The sequence below is a fragment of the Equus caballus genome, chromosome 7, assembly GCF_041296265.1.
Source record: "Equus caballus isolate H_3958 breed thoroughbred chromosome 7, TB-T2T, whole genome shotgun sequence".
Classification (NCBI taxonomy): domain Eukaryota; kingdom Metazoa; phylum Chordata; class Mammalia; order Perissodactyla; family Equidae; genus Equus; species Equus caballus.
The window spans coordinates 4421624-4435004 of NC_091690.1; the positions used below are offsets into that span (position 1 = coordinate 4421624).

Below are 13381 nucleotides of genomic sequence, written 5' to 3' on the forward strand. Positions count from 1 at the left end.
GTGAAAATGGTAGAGAGAAAAACCTTTGCTCTGGTGAGCTTATGTTTCAGAAGAGGAGACAGACAGTAAAGAAAACAAGCAGTAAAGGTGTCACATGGGAGCACTTCTCAAACTTCAGCGTGTATATGGAGCCCACGGGGAACTTGCGAAAGTGCAAATTCTGATTCAGCATGTCTGGGCTGGAGCTGAAGAGTCTGCACCGCCAACAAGATCCCAGCTGACGCTGATGCAGCTGGTCCGGGAAGAGCACACTGAGTAGGAAGATACTATGCTAATAAATTCTCTAAAGAAAAATAAAGCAGAGGGGCCGGCCCGGTGGCGCAGCAGTTAAGTTCCCACGTTCTGCTCCGGTGGCCCAGGGTTCACCAGTCCAGATCCCAGGTGTGGACACGGCACCTCTTGTCAAGCCATGCTGTGGTAGGTGTCCCACATATAAAGTAGAGGAAGATGGGCACGTATGTTAGCTCAGGGCCAGGCTTCCTCAGCAAAAAGAGGAGGATTGGCAGCAGATGTTAGCTCAGGGCTAATCTTCCTCAAAAAAAAAAAAAAGAAAGAAAGAAAGAAAAGAAAAAGAAAGCAGAGAAGATAGATAAGCTGTGCTGGGAGATGAAGGCAGGGGCTGTGGTTTTAAATAGGGGTGTCAGAAGGTGACAATGAGCATGGGCTTGATGGAGGTGAGGAGAGAGCTGTGGGCGTATCTGAGGGAAGAGCATTACAGGCAGAGGGAACAGCCAGGGCAAAGGCCCCGAGGCTGGTGTGTGCCTGATGAGTTAGAGGAACAGCGAGGAGGCCAGTGTGGCTGCAGTGGAATGGGCAAGAAGAGAGCAGGAGGAGGTGAAGTCAGACAGTCATGGGCAGAAGGAGGCATCTCCTAGCATGTGTAGAGCATTATGGGCTCATTATTAGGACTTTGAGTTGAGGGTGGCACGGAGCCATGCGAGGGTTCTCGAAGACTAACATGAGCTCACTTCGGTTCTAAAAAGATTCCTTTGGCCCCTGCCGGGAGGAGAGTTTGCAAGGGAGCAGGAGGAGAAGGGGGGACAAACGGGAGGTGGTGGCCACAACCATGCAGGCGACAGATGATGAGGGCTCAGGTCAGGGAGGCAGCTGTGGGAGTCCAAAGAAGGGGTTGAGTTCCGGGTAAATTTGGAGGGCAAGCCAACTGGATTAGCCAACAGATTTTGGGTGCCATGAAGAGAGAGGAATCAAGGATGGCTCCGAGTTGCGTGGTATGAGCAAGTGGAAGGATGAAGGAGTGAGGCATGGGGGCTGGAGATAAGATCGATCATCCAGCTCAAATATGCTCATTTTGAGGAGCCTAATGAGACACCCAAGGGGAGACAGGAGGGAGGGACTTCTGGAGCCTGGGAGAGACCTGGACTGAAGAGATAAGTTTGGGAGGCACCGGATACACAGTTGCTTAAAGCCAGGAGACAAGATGAGATTCCCAAAGGGGTGTGATAAAGAAGATCCCGGGGCCTGCCAAGGCAGAAGAGTGCCTTTAAAAGACAAATCTGATAAGGGAGAAGGAAATCTTTCATCACAACAAGCCATCCATCAAGAAGGGTCTGTTTGATAAATTATGAGTCTTCCACAGGATGGAACGTATGCAGCCAACGAACAAGTAGCTTCAAGATTGGCTGGCAGGCACTCTTGTCTGTTTTTCTCCTCCCTTCCTCCACCCAGCTTCTTGGAAGGGGCCTGTGCCAGCGGATGCTCCATTTTGGATCTTGAAGACGAGGAGGGCCCCCCCCCCCAAAAAGGATGGCTGAGGCGTGAGCTGCAAGGGGTGGTATAGAGCCACCCTACCCACCCCAGATATGCCACAATATGGATGCTTGACAATTTTTTTATTGAAAAATGTAAATGATTTCATCAGTCCCCTCTCTCTGGACATCCATTTCCAATTCTTTGCTAACGTAACATGGTAGACTCTCTCCAAAGACGGCCACCATCAATTCTTTCCATCCCGTGTGCCCCCACCGCTCCTAACGCCGAGAGTCGATTTCCCCTCCCCCTCCCCTTGAAACTGGGTTTGGTCTTGTGACTTGGTCTGACCGACACAGTGTGGCAGAAGAGCAGTCATATGACTTCCAGGCTAAGCTTTTAAAAAGATAGGTAGGTTGGGGCCGGCCCGGTGGCGCAGTGGTTAAGTGCACACATTCCGTTTCGGTGGCCCTGGGTTCGCCGGTTCGGATCCTGGGTGTGGACACTGCACCACTTGGCAAGCCATGCTGTGGTAGGAGTCCCACGTATAAAGTAGAGGAAGATGGGCACGGATGTTAGCTCAGGGCCAGTCTTCCTCAGCAAAAAAAAGAGGAGGATTGGCAGCAGATGGTTCCTCAGGGCCAATCTTCCTCAAAAACCAAAAAAAGAAGAAGAAGATAGGTAGCTTCCATTTGCTCTTTCAGAAGTAAAGACTTCCATACTGTGAGGAAGCCCAAGCAGCCACGTGGAGAGAGAGGTGCTCAGCCAGCCCAGTCAGGCTCCAGCTATGAGACTGCAGAATGGTCACTGTGAGTATTCCAGCCCCAGCGAACCCCACATGGAGAACAATCACTCAGACACGCCCGGTCTAGATGCCCCAATTGTGAGAAAGGACGAGCTGTGGTTGTTCTAAACCCCAAAGTCCGTGGGGTGCTTGTTACACAGCAATAACTAATGAAAACAACAGGTGTATAAACAGCTCTGCCGTAAACAGCCTCGTGGCCAGACCTGGGTGCTCAGCTCTGATCATCTCCTAAAAAAATGAGTCACCAGAAGCGCATGGTGCGAATTTGAAATTTGGTGTCAACTTAGTTTTCAGAGAAGTAGCAAAGTCCCTGGGCTGTTCAGGGGAGTCCATGTACCCACGGCCTCTTCAGCCCTCGGTGTTCCTGTGTCCTTTTTTTAATTTTCAATCTTTGGCAATTCAGTTGGCCTGTTTGGCATTCATCTCAGAGAAGGCAACTGTGATCAGGGCTTCTCTCTGATCATAGAGTGATAACCGAAAACCCGCAGGACCAGCTCATCTGCAGCCCAGTCAAAATCTTCCTCCCTCCCTCCCTCCCTCCCTCCCTCCCTCCCTCCCTCCCTCCCTTCCTTCCTTCTTTCCCTCCTTCCTTCCTCCCTCCCTCCCTTCTCCTTCCCACCTTTCCTTCCTTTCTCTACTCATTTGTAGCCAAGAGTCAAAATCTTCTTCCCTCTCTCCCTTGCTCCCTTCCTTCCCTTATTCATTCATTGAAAATATACGAACAAAGTCTGGAAGAATAAAGCACTACAACGCGCCAGGTACTGTTCAAAAGGTGCTTTCCATTTCACATCTCTACCCACTTTAATCTAAATCAGTGATTTTCAACTGGGAGCCATTCTGCCCTCCGTGGGGACATCGGCAATGTCTGCGACATCTTCAGATGTTGTGATGGGGGGAGGGCTCTCCTGGCATCTAGCGGGTGGAGGCCAGAGACGCTGCTCCACACCCCACAACACACAGGACAGCCTCCCCATCAACCAAGAATTATCCCACCCGGAATGCCCATAGTGGCGAGGCTGAGAAACCCCAATTTAAATAAATGGAATTGAACAGGATAACAGAGAATAGGAAATATCAGAAGACATGGCTCAGAGTAAGGATAAGCGTCATGGCATAAAAGCTTTGTACCAGTGTCGCCACTGCAGCAGATCGGGGAGGGGAAGGTGCAAGGAGGTGAGTGTGGAGGTTGGCAGGGGTGCTAGGCAGCCGAGGGGAGGGTTTTAGGCAAGGGAGGGACATGGCCCAATTAACTTTGAAGAGACCCACTAGGACTGCTGGATGACAAGCCAGAGCGGGCACGGGACATGGCTAAAGTAGGACACCAAGGAGGGCGTCATCGAGGGTGGTACCTGAGGAGGTGAAAACTGGCTGAAGGGTATAGATAGGCGGGGTCAGTGAAACAAAGGAGGCAGTGAGGGCAGGGCGGGTGCAGGGTGGTGGCATCTGATGGCCTGGCCCTTCTCCCCAGGGCCAGGTGGGAGCTGGGGCCCTGGGGGCCACACCCACCTGGCTCACAGCAGAAACTGGGACAGCCCACACTGCCCCCTTACCTCCTCAGTCCCAGCTGGGGATATGCCACTTCCAGCGCCCAAATGCTGGCTCTCCCTTCCCCTCCCACCCCTGCCAGGGAGGCCTTCATCAGGGGGACCTCCAGGACCTCCGACTCTATCTCCTCATCCGACTGGGACTCTCCTGTGAGCATGGAGGGTATAAAAGCTACCCTTACCTAGGACACCCAGTATCCAGTTTAGAGCCTAGCATTGTCGGCCTGGTGAACTCCTACCTATCTGTCAAAACCCACTTCAAAAGGACCCTCATTTGGGAAGACTTCTTGGACCTCCGTGGTTCCTGATTGAACACCTCAGTAGTTAATACACATCCATAGCTGATACAAACGGAGTACTTACTACATTCCAGGCCCCATCCTGGAGACCTCATGCACAACAACCCTAGGACTAGGGTTATTATCATTATCCCCATCTTACAGATGGGAAACTGAGGCTCAGGGACACACAACGAGTAAGCAGTGGGGCCAAAATTTGAACTCAGGTGACTTCCGTAGGCTGCCTCAGCAGCAGCTGTCCTTAAATCCTTCCCTGTGAGACTGGTTTGATCATCGCCATCTTCCAGATGAGAAACTTCAGGCCCAGAGGGGTCAAGCAATGCACCTAAGATCACACAGCAAGTCAGAGGTTAAGCTAGCTTGGTGCGTGGGCCAGATGCCTCCAAACTTCCTCCCTTGTCACCCTTTCATCTCTTGGTTCATGAGCACCTACAGTGTATCAGGCACCATCCTAGGCTCTGAGGACAAAATAGGGGACAACTCTGAGAAGGTGACATTTGAGCTGAAAGATAAAAAAGAATCCACCTTGAGACGATCTAGGGGAAAAGAGAGGTCCCAAGTGCTACTGGGAACTTTCCTATTTCTGTCCCTTTGCTCATTCTGTTCCCTCTCCCAGGAATGACTTTCTCCACCTAACAAACTCCTATCCATCCTTCAAAGCCCAGCTCCAATACCCGCTCCTCTTAGCAAACTTTTCCAGATCGATCTCCCAGGCCGAGTCTGTAACACCATGCCTGGGCTCCTCAGCCTGGGGTTCCTCTTTCTATTCCACACGTGACCACAGATGGCTGGGAAGGTCTCATAAGAGTCCTCCCCACCAGGCTGGAAGCTCGTTGAGGCCAGGGCCCAGGGGACACAACGGAGTTGATTTTTAAAATAAGAAATAACGAATTCGTCGGGCCGGGGACTAGAACTGGCAGCTCTGAAACTTCGGGTCCGCCCGTCTCCAGACCCTGCTCTGGCCCCGCCCCCTTCAGGCTCCGCCCCCGGATTCGCCCCGCCCCTAAACGTGTCCGCCCAGCTTCCCGGAAGCGGGCGGCGTAGTGAGCAAGCGCCAGGGCGCAAAGCACGCCGGGAGTTGTAGTTCGGCCATCGGACGGAAGCCGGGGCGGCCGTGCGACGCGATGTGGGCCGGAGTGTTGGTGGGGGGGGCCCGGGTGGCGGCAGGCAGGTGCCCAGCGCTGGGGCCCCGCCTCGCCGCCCGCTTCCCCCCGCAGCGGGCGCCCGAGAGCGGCCTGGTCCTGCGTCGGAGCCTGCACGCGACGGCGGCCCGGGCTCTCCCGCTCATTCCCATCGTGGTGGAGCAGACGGTACAGCGGCCGCGCGGGGACCCGGCCCGGGGGGCGGGGGCGGACCGGGGCTGGGGGCACGGCTGGCCCGTGAGCCTCACCCTCACTCTCACCCCCATCTTCCTCCCCAGGGCCGCGGCGAGCGCGCCTATGACATCTACTCGCGGCTGCTGCGGGAGCGCATCGTGTGCGTCATGGGTCCGGTGAGCACCCCGCGCCCCATCCTCCCCTGCGCCGGCCCCCACCCCGGGCGCGCCTCCTCCTCCACCCCCTTGACCCCCTGACCTTTCCCCCTTCGCGATCCTCCCTTGGCTCCGCTCTGGTCCCAACCTGACACCCCTTTCCTGGGCACCTAAGCCCTCTGACCCCTCCCCCAGCCCCACCACCCCTTCCTCAAACCCTCTGCTCTCCCTCCCTCCCTCACCAACGATCCGCCTCCCCATTCCTGGGCTCCACTCCCTCTCCCCAGCCCTCCTGACCCCTTCCCTTCCCGCGCACTGAGCCCACTGACTTCCCACGTCCTGTACCCCAAACCCCCTGGGCCCCACCCCTCCCCCACATCCCCCCCTGGGTCCTGAATTCTTACCGACTCGTCTTCCTTGGGCTCTGACCCCCATCCTGGTTCCCCGACACCCCATGACTGCCTCCCTTAGCCCTCTCCCCGGCCCCCATCGGGGGACACCCCTGCCCTCCCCACTTGCAGATCGATGACAGCGTGGCCAGCCTGGTGATCGCGCAGCTTCTGTTCCTGCAGTCGGAAAGCAACAAGAAGCCCATCCACATGTACATAAACAGCCCTGGTGAGCCACCGCCCCGGGTGCGGGGGGCCGCACTGGGTGACTCGGGGGGCCAACGCCGCCGAGTCAGGGACATTCTCTTTCTGGGGAAACGAAGGATGCAGAGCTTCTTTCAGAATCCCCAAAAGCATCTTAAAACCTCCAAAAGCTGCCTTTTCCCTGCTTTCAAGTCTAGGTTCACCAACAGGCCGCCGAGCCCACCTTTTTACCAACCTGACCTGGTTGTCAACCTTTTAAAATTGGTAAATTCCACACATACGCCACCTCCCCGGAAAAAAAAGGACACTGGCTAATCTTGAGTGAGTGCTTACTGTGCTGGGCACTTTTCTAAGCACTTGATACGCTTTTAACTCATTTTGTCCTCAGGGCGACCTCATTGGTAGGTACTTTTTACTTATCTCCAATTTCAGAGGAGACACTGGCTCCGAGAGGCTGGGTAACTTGCCCAAAGCCACACAGATGATAAGTTGCCGGGCTAGAGGTCATCCCCAGGCAGGCTGGCTGCAGATCCTTCATTCTTAGCCACTGCGCTCTCCCGATTTCTAGTTTCTCTTGAAAATGTGGTGGATCGGGTGCCCCCGGGCCCACATGCATGTGTGGCAACAGTTGGCTCTGAGAGCACTCTTTTGCGAGTGCTCTCGTTTTGCCCCTGTCTGGCCCTGTGTTACCTGTTTCTGTCATCTGCCCCCCCCCCCCCAGGACCAGGGGCTGCAACAGGGAAAGGATGGTGGGAGGGGCCGGCACAGCCCCTCACTCGCGCTCCCACCTGCAGGCGGCGTGGTGACCTCGGGCCTGGCCATCTACGACACGATGCAGTACATCCTGAACCCTATCTGCACGTGGTGCGTGGGCCAGGCCGCCAGCATGGGCTCCCTGCTCCTCGCGGCCGGCACCCCGGGCATGCGCCACTCGCTCCCCAACTCCCGCATCATGATCCACCAACCCTCCGGGGGCGCCCGGGTGAGTGCCAGGCCCTGCAAGCTGCTTCAGGGCCCAGGGATGGGGTCTCAACAGATGGACCGACGGGGCGGACGTCCTGTTGGGGTATCAGTGTATTAAAATGTGGGTTAATTATAATTTAGCCATGGTGAGGCCAACAGATCAGGAGACCACGGCCATTGAAAAGACACTTTGTTACTTACAGATCCCAAGAGGAGGGGGCACAGTGAACCAGGCAGGGCCACACGGGGAAGCACCAGGGTGGGTCAGGGGGCACAGGGAGCGGGGAACGTGGGCAGGAGCCTTTACTGTGGCTTCCGCTGTGAAGAGCCGATGAAGGAAGATAAGCAGGCTTTGGATTGGGTAGTTTGAATAATTGCAGCACGCTCTGGGGCGTGGGGGTTGGCCCTGGCTGTCTGGCACTTGGCCCTGAGGTGATCAGGGCAGAGGGTGGTCGCCCTGAGTGAGAGAGCCCCATAGAGGACATAGTGGGGCTGCGGGCTCCGGATTGGCTGGTTTGCATGTCAAAGGTGTGCTCGTGGGTGAGCCATTTGCTCTCTCTAGGAATTAGCTAGCCTTGGGAGGGGCCAACCTTTCCAGTCAGCGAGGCCCCTGAAGCAGAAAATAAGAAAACAGAGTTAACACAGGAAGGCTTCCTGGTGGTAGTGAGGAGGAAGCAGATTGTGGAGAGACTGGCAATAACCTGCCTGGAAACTGGCAGCCTGAAGCCCCCGGGGGCTCCTGTCCAGAGTCCCCATCTCCAGCCTCCCTCTGAGTGGCTGACACCGATTCAGAACTTCTTCTTGTCCCCTCCCTTTGGACGTCCCCCAGGGCCAAGCCACGGACATCGCCATCCAGGCAGAGGAGATCATGAAACTGAAGAAGCAGCTTTACAGCATCTATGCCAAGCACACCAAGCAGAGTCTGCAGGTTATTGGTGAGTGCCCTGCGGGCAGAACCCTGGGACGTCCGGGTCAGACCGTGTGCTCAGCCAGGGCCTCTGGGCCTCAGCACTGTTGACCCTCGAGGCTGGATCATTTTCTGTGACAGGGGCATCCTGGCCACTGTGCGAGGTGTGGCAGCGTCCCTGGCCCCCCCACCGGAGGCCAGCAGCACCCTCCAACTGTGACAACCAAAACTGTCCCAGATGTCGCCCAGGGTCCCCGGGGTGTCAGAACCAGCCCTACTTGAGAAGCCCTGTTCTAAGCCCTTTAAAATGAGATTCACAGAATCCTCACTGAAACCTCATTGAAATAGGTCAAAAGTTTTGAACAGGGTCTTCAATAAAGAATATTCCAAACGGCCAAGAAACGTAAGGTGCTCACCATCTTCAGTGAGGATGTTTGATAAAAACATTCGTTCTTAGGGGCTGGCCCCGTGGCCTGCTGGTTAAGTTTGGCATCCTCCCCTTCGGCAGCCTGGGTTTGGTTCCTGGACATACACCACTCAGCAGCCATGCTGTGGCGGCAACCCACATACAAAATAGAGGAAGATGGGCACAGATGGTAGCTCAGGGCCAATCTTCCTCAGCAAAAAAAAAAAAAAAAGCGCCACACATTCATTATTAGGGAAAGGCAAATGAAGGGCACAGTGAGATACTATTTCAGTGCGCCAGAACAGCTAAAATAGAAAATACTGATGCCGCCAAATGCCTTCAGGGATGTGGAGCAATGAGAACACTTCTCCATCACAGGCAGGTAGAGTTAGCGACTCAAAGTGGGCCCCAGCGGGGTTTCTGGGGGAACGTCTGGCCATGTGGCACTTGTTGATCTGGGTGCTGGCCACGTGGCTGTGTTCGGTCTGAAATTCATTGCAGTGTCCACTTAGGATCTGTGCCCCTTCCTGTATTATACAACAGTAAGAAGTAAAACATTTTGAAATAGGGGAAACTGAGGCACAGAGCGGGGAAGGCCAAGGTCACACGGGGAGGAAGTGGCTGAACGGGGACTCAAACCTGGGCTCAGGGCTTCCCTCTGAACCGCATGTGTCCCGCCGCTCGCCCCCCACCCCGCAGAGTCGGCCATGGAGAGAGACCGCTACATGAGCCCCATGGAGGCCCAGGAGTTCGGCATCCTGGACAAGGTGCTGGTGCACCCGCCGCAGGATGGGGAGGACGAGCCTGAGCTGGTGCAGAAGGAGCCCGTGGGGGCGGCCGCGGCGGAACCCGCCCCAGCGAGCGCCTGAGAGCCGGACCTCCCCCTCCGGATGCCAGTGGAGGGGCTGCCGGGCCGCAGCCCTACCCACCGCTCGCTGCTGAGCCTGCAGGGGCCCCTTGAGGACCTCCGGATCTGGGGGTGCCCCTGAGGGCGGGGATCCTGGCTGAGACACTGTGATTTTAAATTAAATCTTTGTAGTCTTTGCTCCCCGTCTGTGGCACCTTGGCTCCCTGCTGCACCACGTTGCACACGTGTGTGCCCTTCCACGAGCTCCCTTCTGTTCTTGAACGTTCAGCTCCCTCGCTTCAGCACGCTCTGCTGAGCAAAGACAACATTCCGGATACTGTTCTAGAGGCTGCTACCTAATGTGAAGAAAACACAAAAATTCCTGTCGTCAAGGAAATTATTCTTGAGGGGTTAGACAGTTTAAAAAGAAAAAATCAGGGAAAAAGGTGTGCAGGGTGCATGTGTGTGTGACAGTTTTAGATGAGGTGGCCTGCAAAGGGCTTGCTGAGAAGGTGACACTTGAGCAAAGACTGAGGGAGGGAGCCAGGTTGCTGTCTTGGGACAGAGCAGCCCAGGCAGAGCATGTGCAAAGGCCCTGGGGTAGGACTGTGCCTGGCACGTGGATGGAACCACGAGGAGCCTGGGGTGGCTGGAGTGGAGTGAGTGAAGGGGAGAGTGGGGAAGGAACAGGAGGGCAGATCGTAAAAGGCCTGGCAGTTCTTAGCAAGGAGGGAGATGAGCCACGGAGGGTTTTGAGAAGAGGAACGAAAAGGATGACTGGCTCCCACGGAGAAGCGGGAGGAATGCAGCAAGCACATAAACCTGGAGACCAGTTTGGAGGCTTGGAATAATCCAGACGGAGGCTGACGGCCTGGCTGGGTGGTGAGAAGAGGTCAGATCCTAGCCGGGTTTTAAAGGCAGAGCTGACGGGTGGGATGTGAGATAGGAGATAGAACCTCATCTCCCCAAACTCCCAGATTTTGACCCAAAGCTGATTGAAAGATGGAGAGTTATTGAGACGGGAAGGCTGGATCAGGAGTTGATGTTTGACATGCCTCGGACATCCGGGGGGATGGGTAAGTCTGGGGTCCGCGCTGGGAATGGAAATGGAGGCGACATCAGGATGTCGATGACTTAGCGGGCAGGCTGAGGACTGGCTGTCGGGCCTGGCACCGTGCAAGTCAGAGGTGGCCTTCAATAAGGTCATTTTCAGGGCTGTGGGGGACAAAAGCCAGAGTGGAGTGGACCCAGAAGGAAGGGGAGGGACAATCGGAGCTGGACAAGTCCTTCCCGGAATTTTGCTGTAAAGAGGAGAGCAGAGAACCTGGGGCTGTGGCTGGAGGGAGAATTGGGTCAATGTTTTGTTTTTTTAAATTCAGAGGACTTTCGATTTGGCTGTATTCATCGGTTACATTTGGTTGAAGTTTTCATTCTGGACAGTTTTAGGAGGAGGGTTTTTTGTTTATATCTTGTTTATAAGGTGGGAGCCAGCCTGTTCGGACGCGGTGGGAACGATCCAGTAAAAAATGAACTGGCTGATGCCTCGCTTTGACCTTTGACCGCAACCCCTAACTCCACAAACTTGGCCCCACCCCATAATCCTGGCCTTGACTTCACTCCCCTGACCCCTCTACCCTTGACCCCTTCATCTCAGCCCGAGCATACTCTACCCTTAACCTCTAGCCCTGGCCCACTCCATAATGCCGGCCTGAGCCCAAATCCTTCTGTGACCTCTGATCTCTGACCCCATGCCAGAATTGTCTGCGCCCCGTGCCCCCGCCCCCGCCCCCTAAAGGACGGGCTTGCAGCACAACCAATAGTCTAAGCTACTGCGCAGTGGCGCCCAATAGCGCTAGAGGGGAGGCGGGCTTTGTGGAGAGCCAATCGCTTAAGAGGGCGGAAAGAGGAGCAGCCAGTAACCTTGAGCGAGAGGCGGGACTCTGAGGCGAGCCAATCGCTGCAGGGGCTCGGCGCAGCCGCAGCCAATGGCTCTGAGGCGGGGGCGTTGCCCTGACCCTGGCAGCTTCCACGACCCCGCTCCGGGGCTATGGCCGGGAGCGGGCGGCTGGCGCTGCGGACGCTGCCCGGGCCGGGCTGGGTGCGGGGCTCGGGCCCGGCCGTGCTGAGCCGCCTGCGGGACGCGGCCGTGGTGCGGCCCGGCTTTCTGAGCGCGGCCGAGGAGGAGACGCTCAGCCGCGAGCTGGAGCCCGAGCTGCGCCGCCGCCGCTACGAATACGATCACTGGGACGCGGTGAGGCCGGCGGCGCAGGGGGCGGGTCCGCGGGGGGGCGGGGCCACGGCGGGGGCGGGGCCTGGGACGTTAGGGGCGGGGACAGGGGAGTGGCGCTCTGGAGTGGGGCGGGGCTACGTTTGGGCGGGGCCTGTGGTATTAGGGGCGGGGACGAAAAGAGCTCTGGTGGGCGGGGCTACTTCTGGGGCGGAGCCTGAGGAGTGGGGCGGAGTCTTGAAGCGTGGGGCCCTTGATGGGCAGGGAAAGCGCTTTGGAGATGAAGGCGGGGCCTTCACTGGAGGCAGGACCTGGAACTGAGGGATGTTTGGGGGGCAGGACCTAGGCTAGAGGCACAACAGGTGTGGAGCGAGATGAGGGAGGGTCACCTGTTGGGGGCGGAGACAGGGGAGTTGGGTGGGATAAAGTGGGCGGAGACAGAATTGAATATTGGGGCGGGGAAAGGATCTGGGACTGAAATTGGAGTCTGAGGGTGAGTACAAAGGACTGAGGCCAGAGCTAGATTTGAGACCCTTCGGGGAGATAGAATCAAGCCTATTGGGGTAATAAGGGTAGGGTCAAGGGTCAGCTGGGAAAATCAGCCCTTTGCTCTGCACTCTGCAGCCCCCCACCGCCCCGTGCCTCAGTTTCCCTGTTCCTCCTGGGAGCGTCCAGGCTTGACCTGAGCTCTCCGTGTAGGCCATCCACGGCTTCCGAGAGACAGAAAAGTCGCGCTGGTCAGAGGCAAGCCGGGCCATCCTGCAGCGCATGCAGGCAGCTGCCTTCGGCCCTGGCCAGACCCTGCTGTCCCCGGTGCATGTGCTGGACCTGGAGCCTCGGGGCTACATCAAGCCGCACGTGGACAGCGTCAAGGTGGGCAGAACCCGGCCCCTTGGAGCTCCCAGCTTGGGGGACGGGGGGTCCAGCCAGACCAGAGCCTGAGCCACCACCATGCCCCCTCTTCCAGTTCTGCGGAGCCACCATCGCCGGCCTGTCCCTGCTGTCTCCCAGTGTCATGCGGCTGGTGCACACCCAGGAGCCGGGGGAGTGGCTGGAACTCTTGCTGGAGCCAGGTTCCCTGTACATCCTTAGGTACCACCCAGCCAGGGAGCCCCCACCCACCAGTAACGGGTCAGACGCCCCTCCCAGCGCTTTGAGCCCCTTCTCCCACTCAGTGCTCACAGCCAACACTACCATTCCCCCCTCGGCAGTCAGGCGGCCTGGACCCAGGGCTGCCCTCACCGCCCCCACAGCCACAGCCTCTGTGTTCTCTTGCAGGGGCTCGGCCCGTTATGACTTCTCCCACGAGATCCTTCGGGACGAAGAGTCCTTTTTCGGGGAGCGTCGGGTTCCCCGGGGCCGACGCATCTCTGTGATCTGCCGCTCCCTCCCCGAGGGGATGGGTCCAGGGGGGCCGGGGCAGCCACCCCCAGCCTGCTGACCCCCAGCCCCTTCCCCAGCTTCTCAGAGGCCCCGAGTTTGTGAATAAAGTTGGACAATGGACACGCTGGCCTTCCTCGCACTGGCCGTTTGCTGGGATCCCTGGGGGCAGCCCAGGACCCCACCTGCCCACACCCGGGAGCTAAGCTGGCAGGGTCACGGCACATCCCGG

The 13381-nt window shown here is 57.2% G+C and overlaps 2 protein-coding genes across 4 annotated transcripts; both read left to right on the top strand.

The window, feature by feature from the left end:
• The first annotated feature begins 322 nt into the window (after nucleotides 1-322).
• On the top strand, nucleotides 323-9741 carry CLPP (caseinolytic mitochondrial matrix peptidase proteolytic subunit). 2 transcript variants are annotated; one of them, XM_023644568.2, is made up of 8 exons: nucleotides 323-417; nucleotides 2412-2516; nucleotides 5333-5665; nucleotides 5776-5847; nucleotides 6348-6444; nucleotides 7214-7401; nucleotides 8212-8317; nucleotides 9395-9741. In XM_023644568.2, exons 3-8 carry the CDS (start codon nucleotides 5480-5482, stop codon nucleotides 9562-9564), a joined length of 819 nt encoding a protein of 272 aa, XP_023500336.1. In that variant the 5' UTR covers nucleotides 323-417; nucleotides 2412-2516; nucleotides 5333-5479; the 3' UTR covers nucleotides 9565-9741. The 2 variants fall into 2 exon arrangements, with proteins under 2 accessions (XP_023500336.1, XP_070128671.1); XM_070272570.1 differs by having other exon boundaries at nucleotides 2412-5665.
• A 1741-nt stretch (nucleotides 9742-11482) lies between these two features.
• On the top strand, nucleotides 11483-13272 carry ALKBH7 (alkB homolog 7). 2 transcript variants are annotated; one of them, XM_023644569.2, is made up of 4 exons: nucleotides 11483-11793; nucleotides 12469-12642; nucleotides 12737-12861; nucleotides 13048-13272. In XM_023644569.2, exons 1-4 carry the CDS (start codon nucleotides 11590-11592, stop codon nucleotides 13208-13210), a joined length of 666 nt encoding a protein of 221 aa, XP_023500337.1. In that variant the 5' UTR covers nucleotides 11483-11589; the 3' UTR covers nucleotides 13211-13272. The 2 variants fall into 2 exon arrangements, with proteins under 2 accessions (XP_023500337.1, XP_070128672.1); XM_070272571.1 differs by having other exon boundaries at nucleotides 11526-11793; nucleotides 12737-12842.
• The last annotated feature ends 109 nt before the right edge of the window (nucleotides 13273-13381 follow it).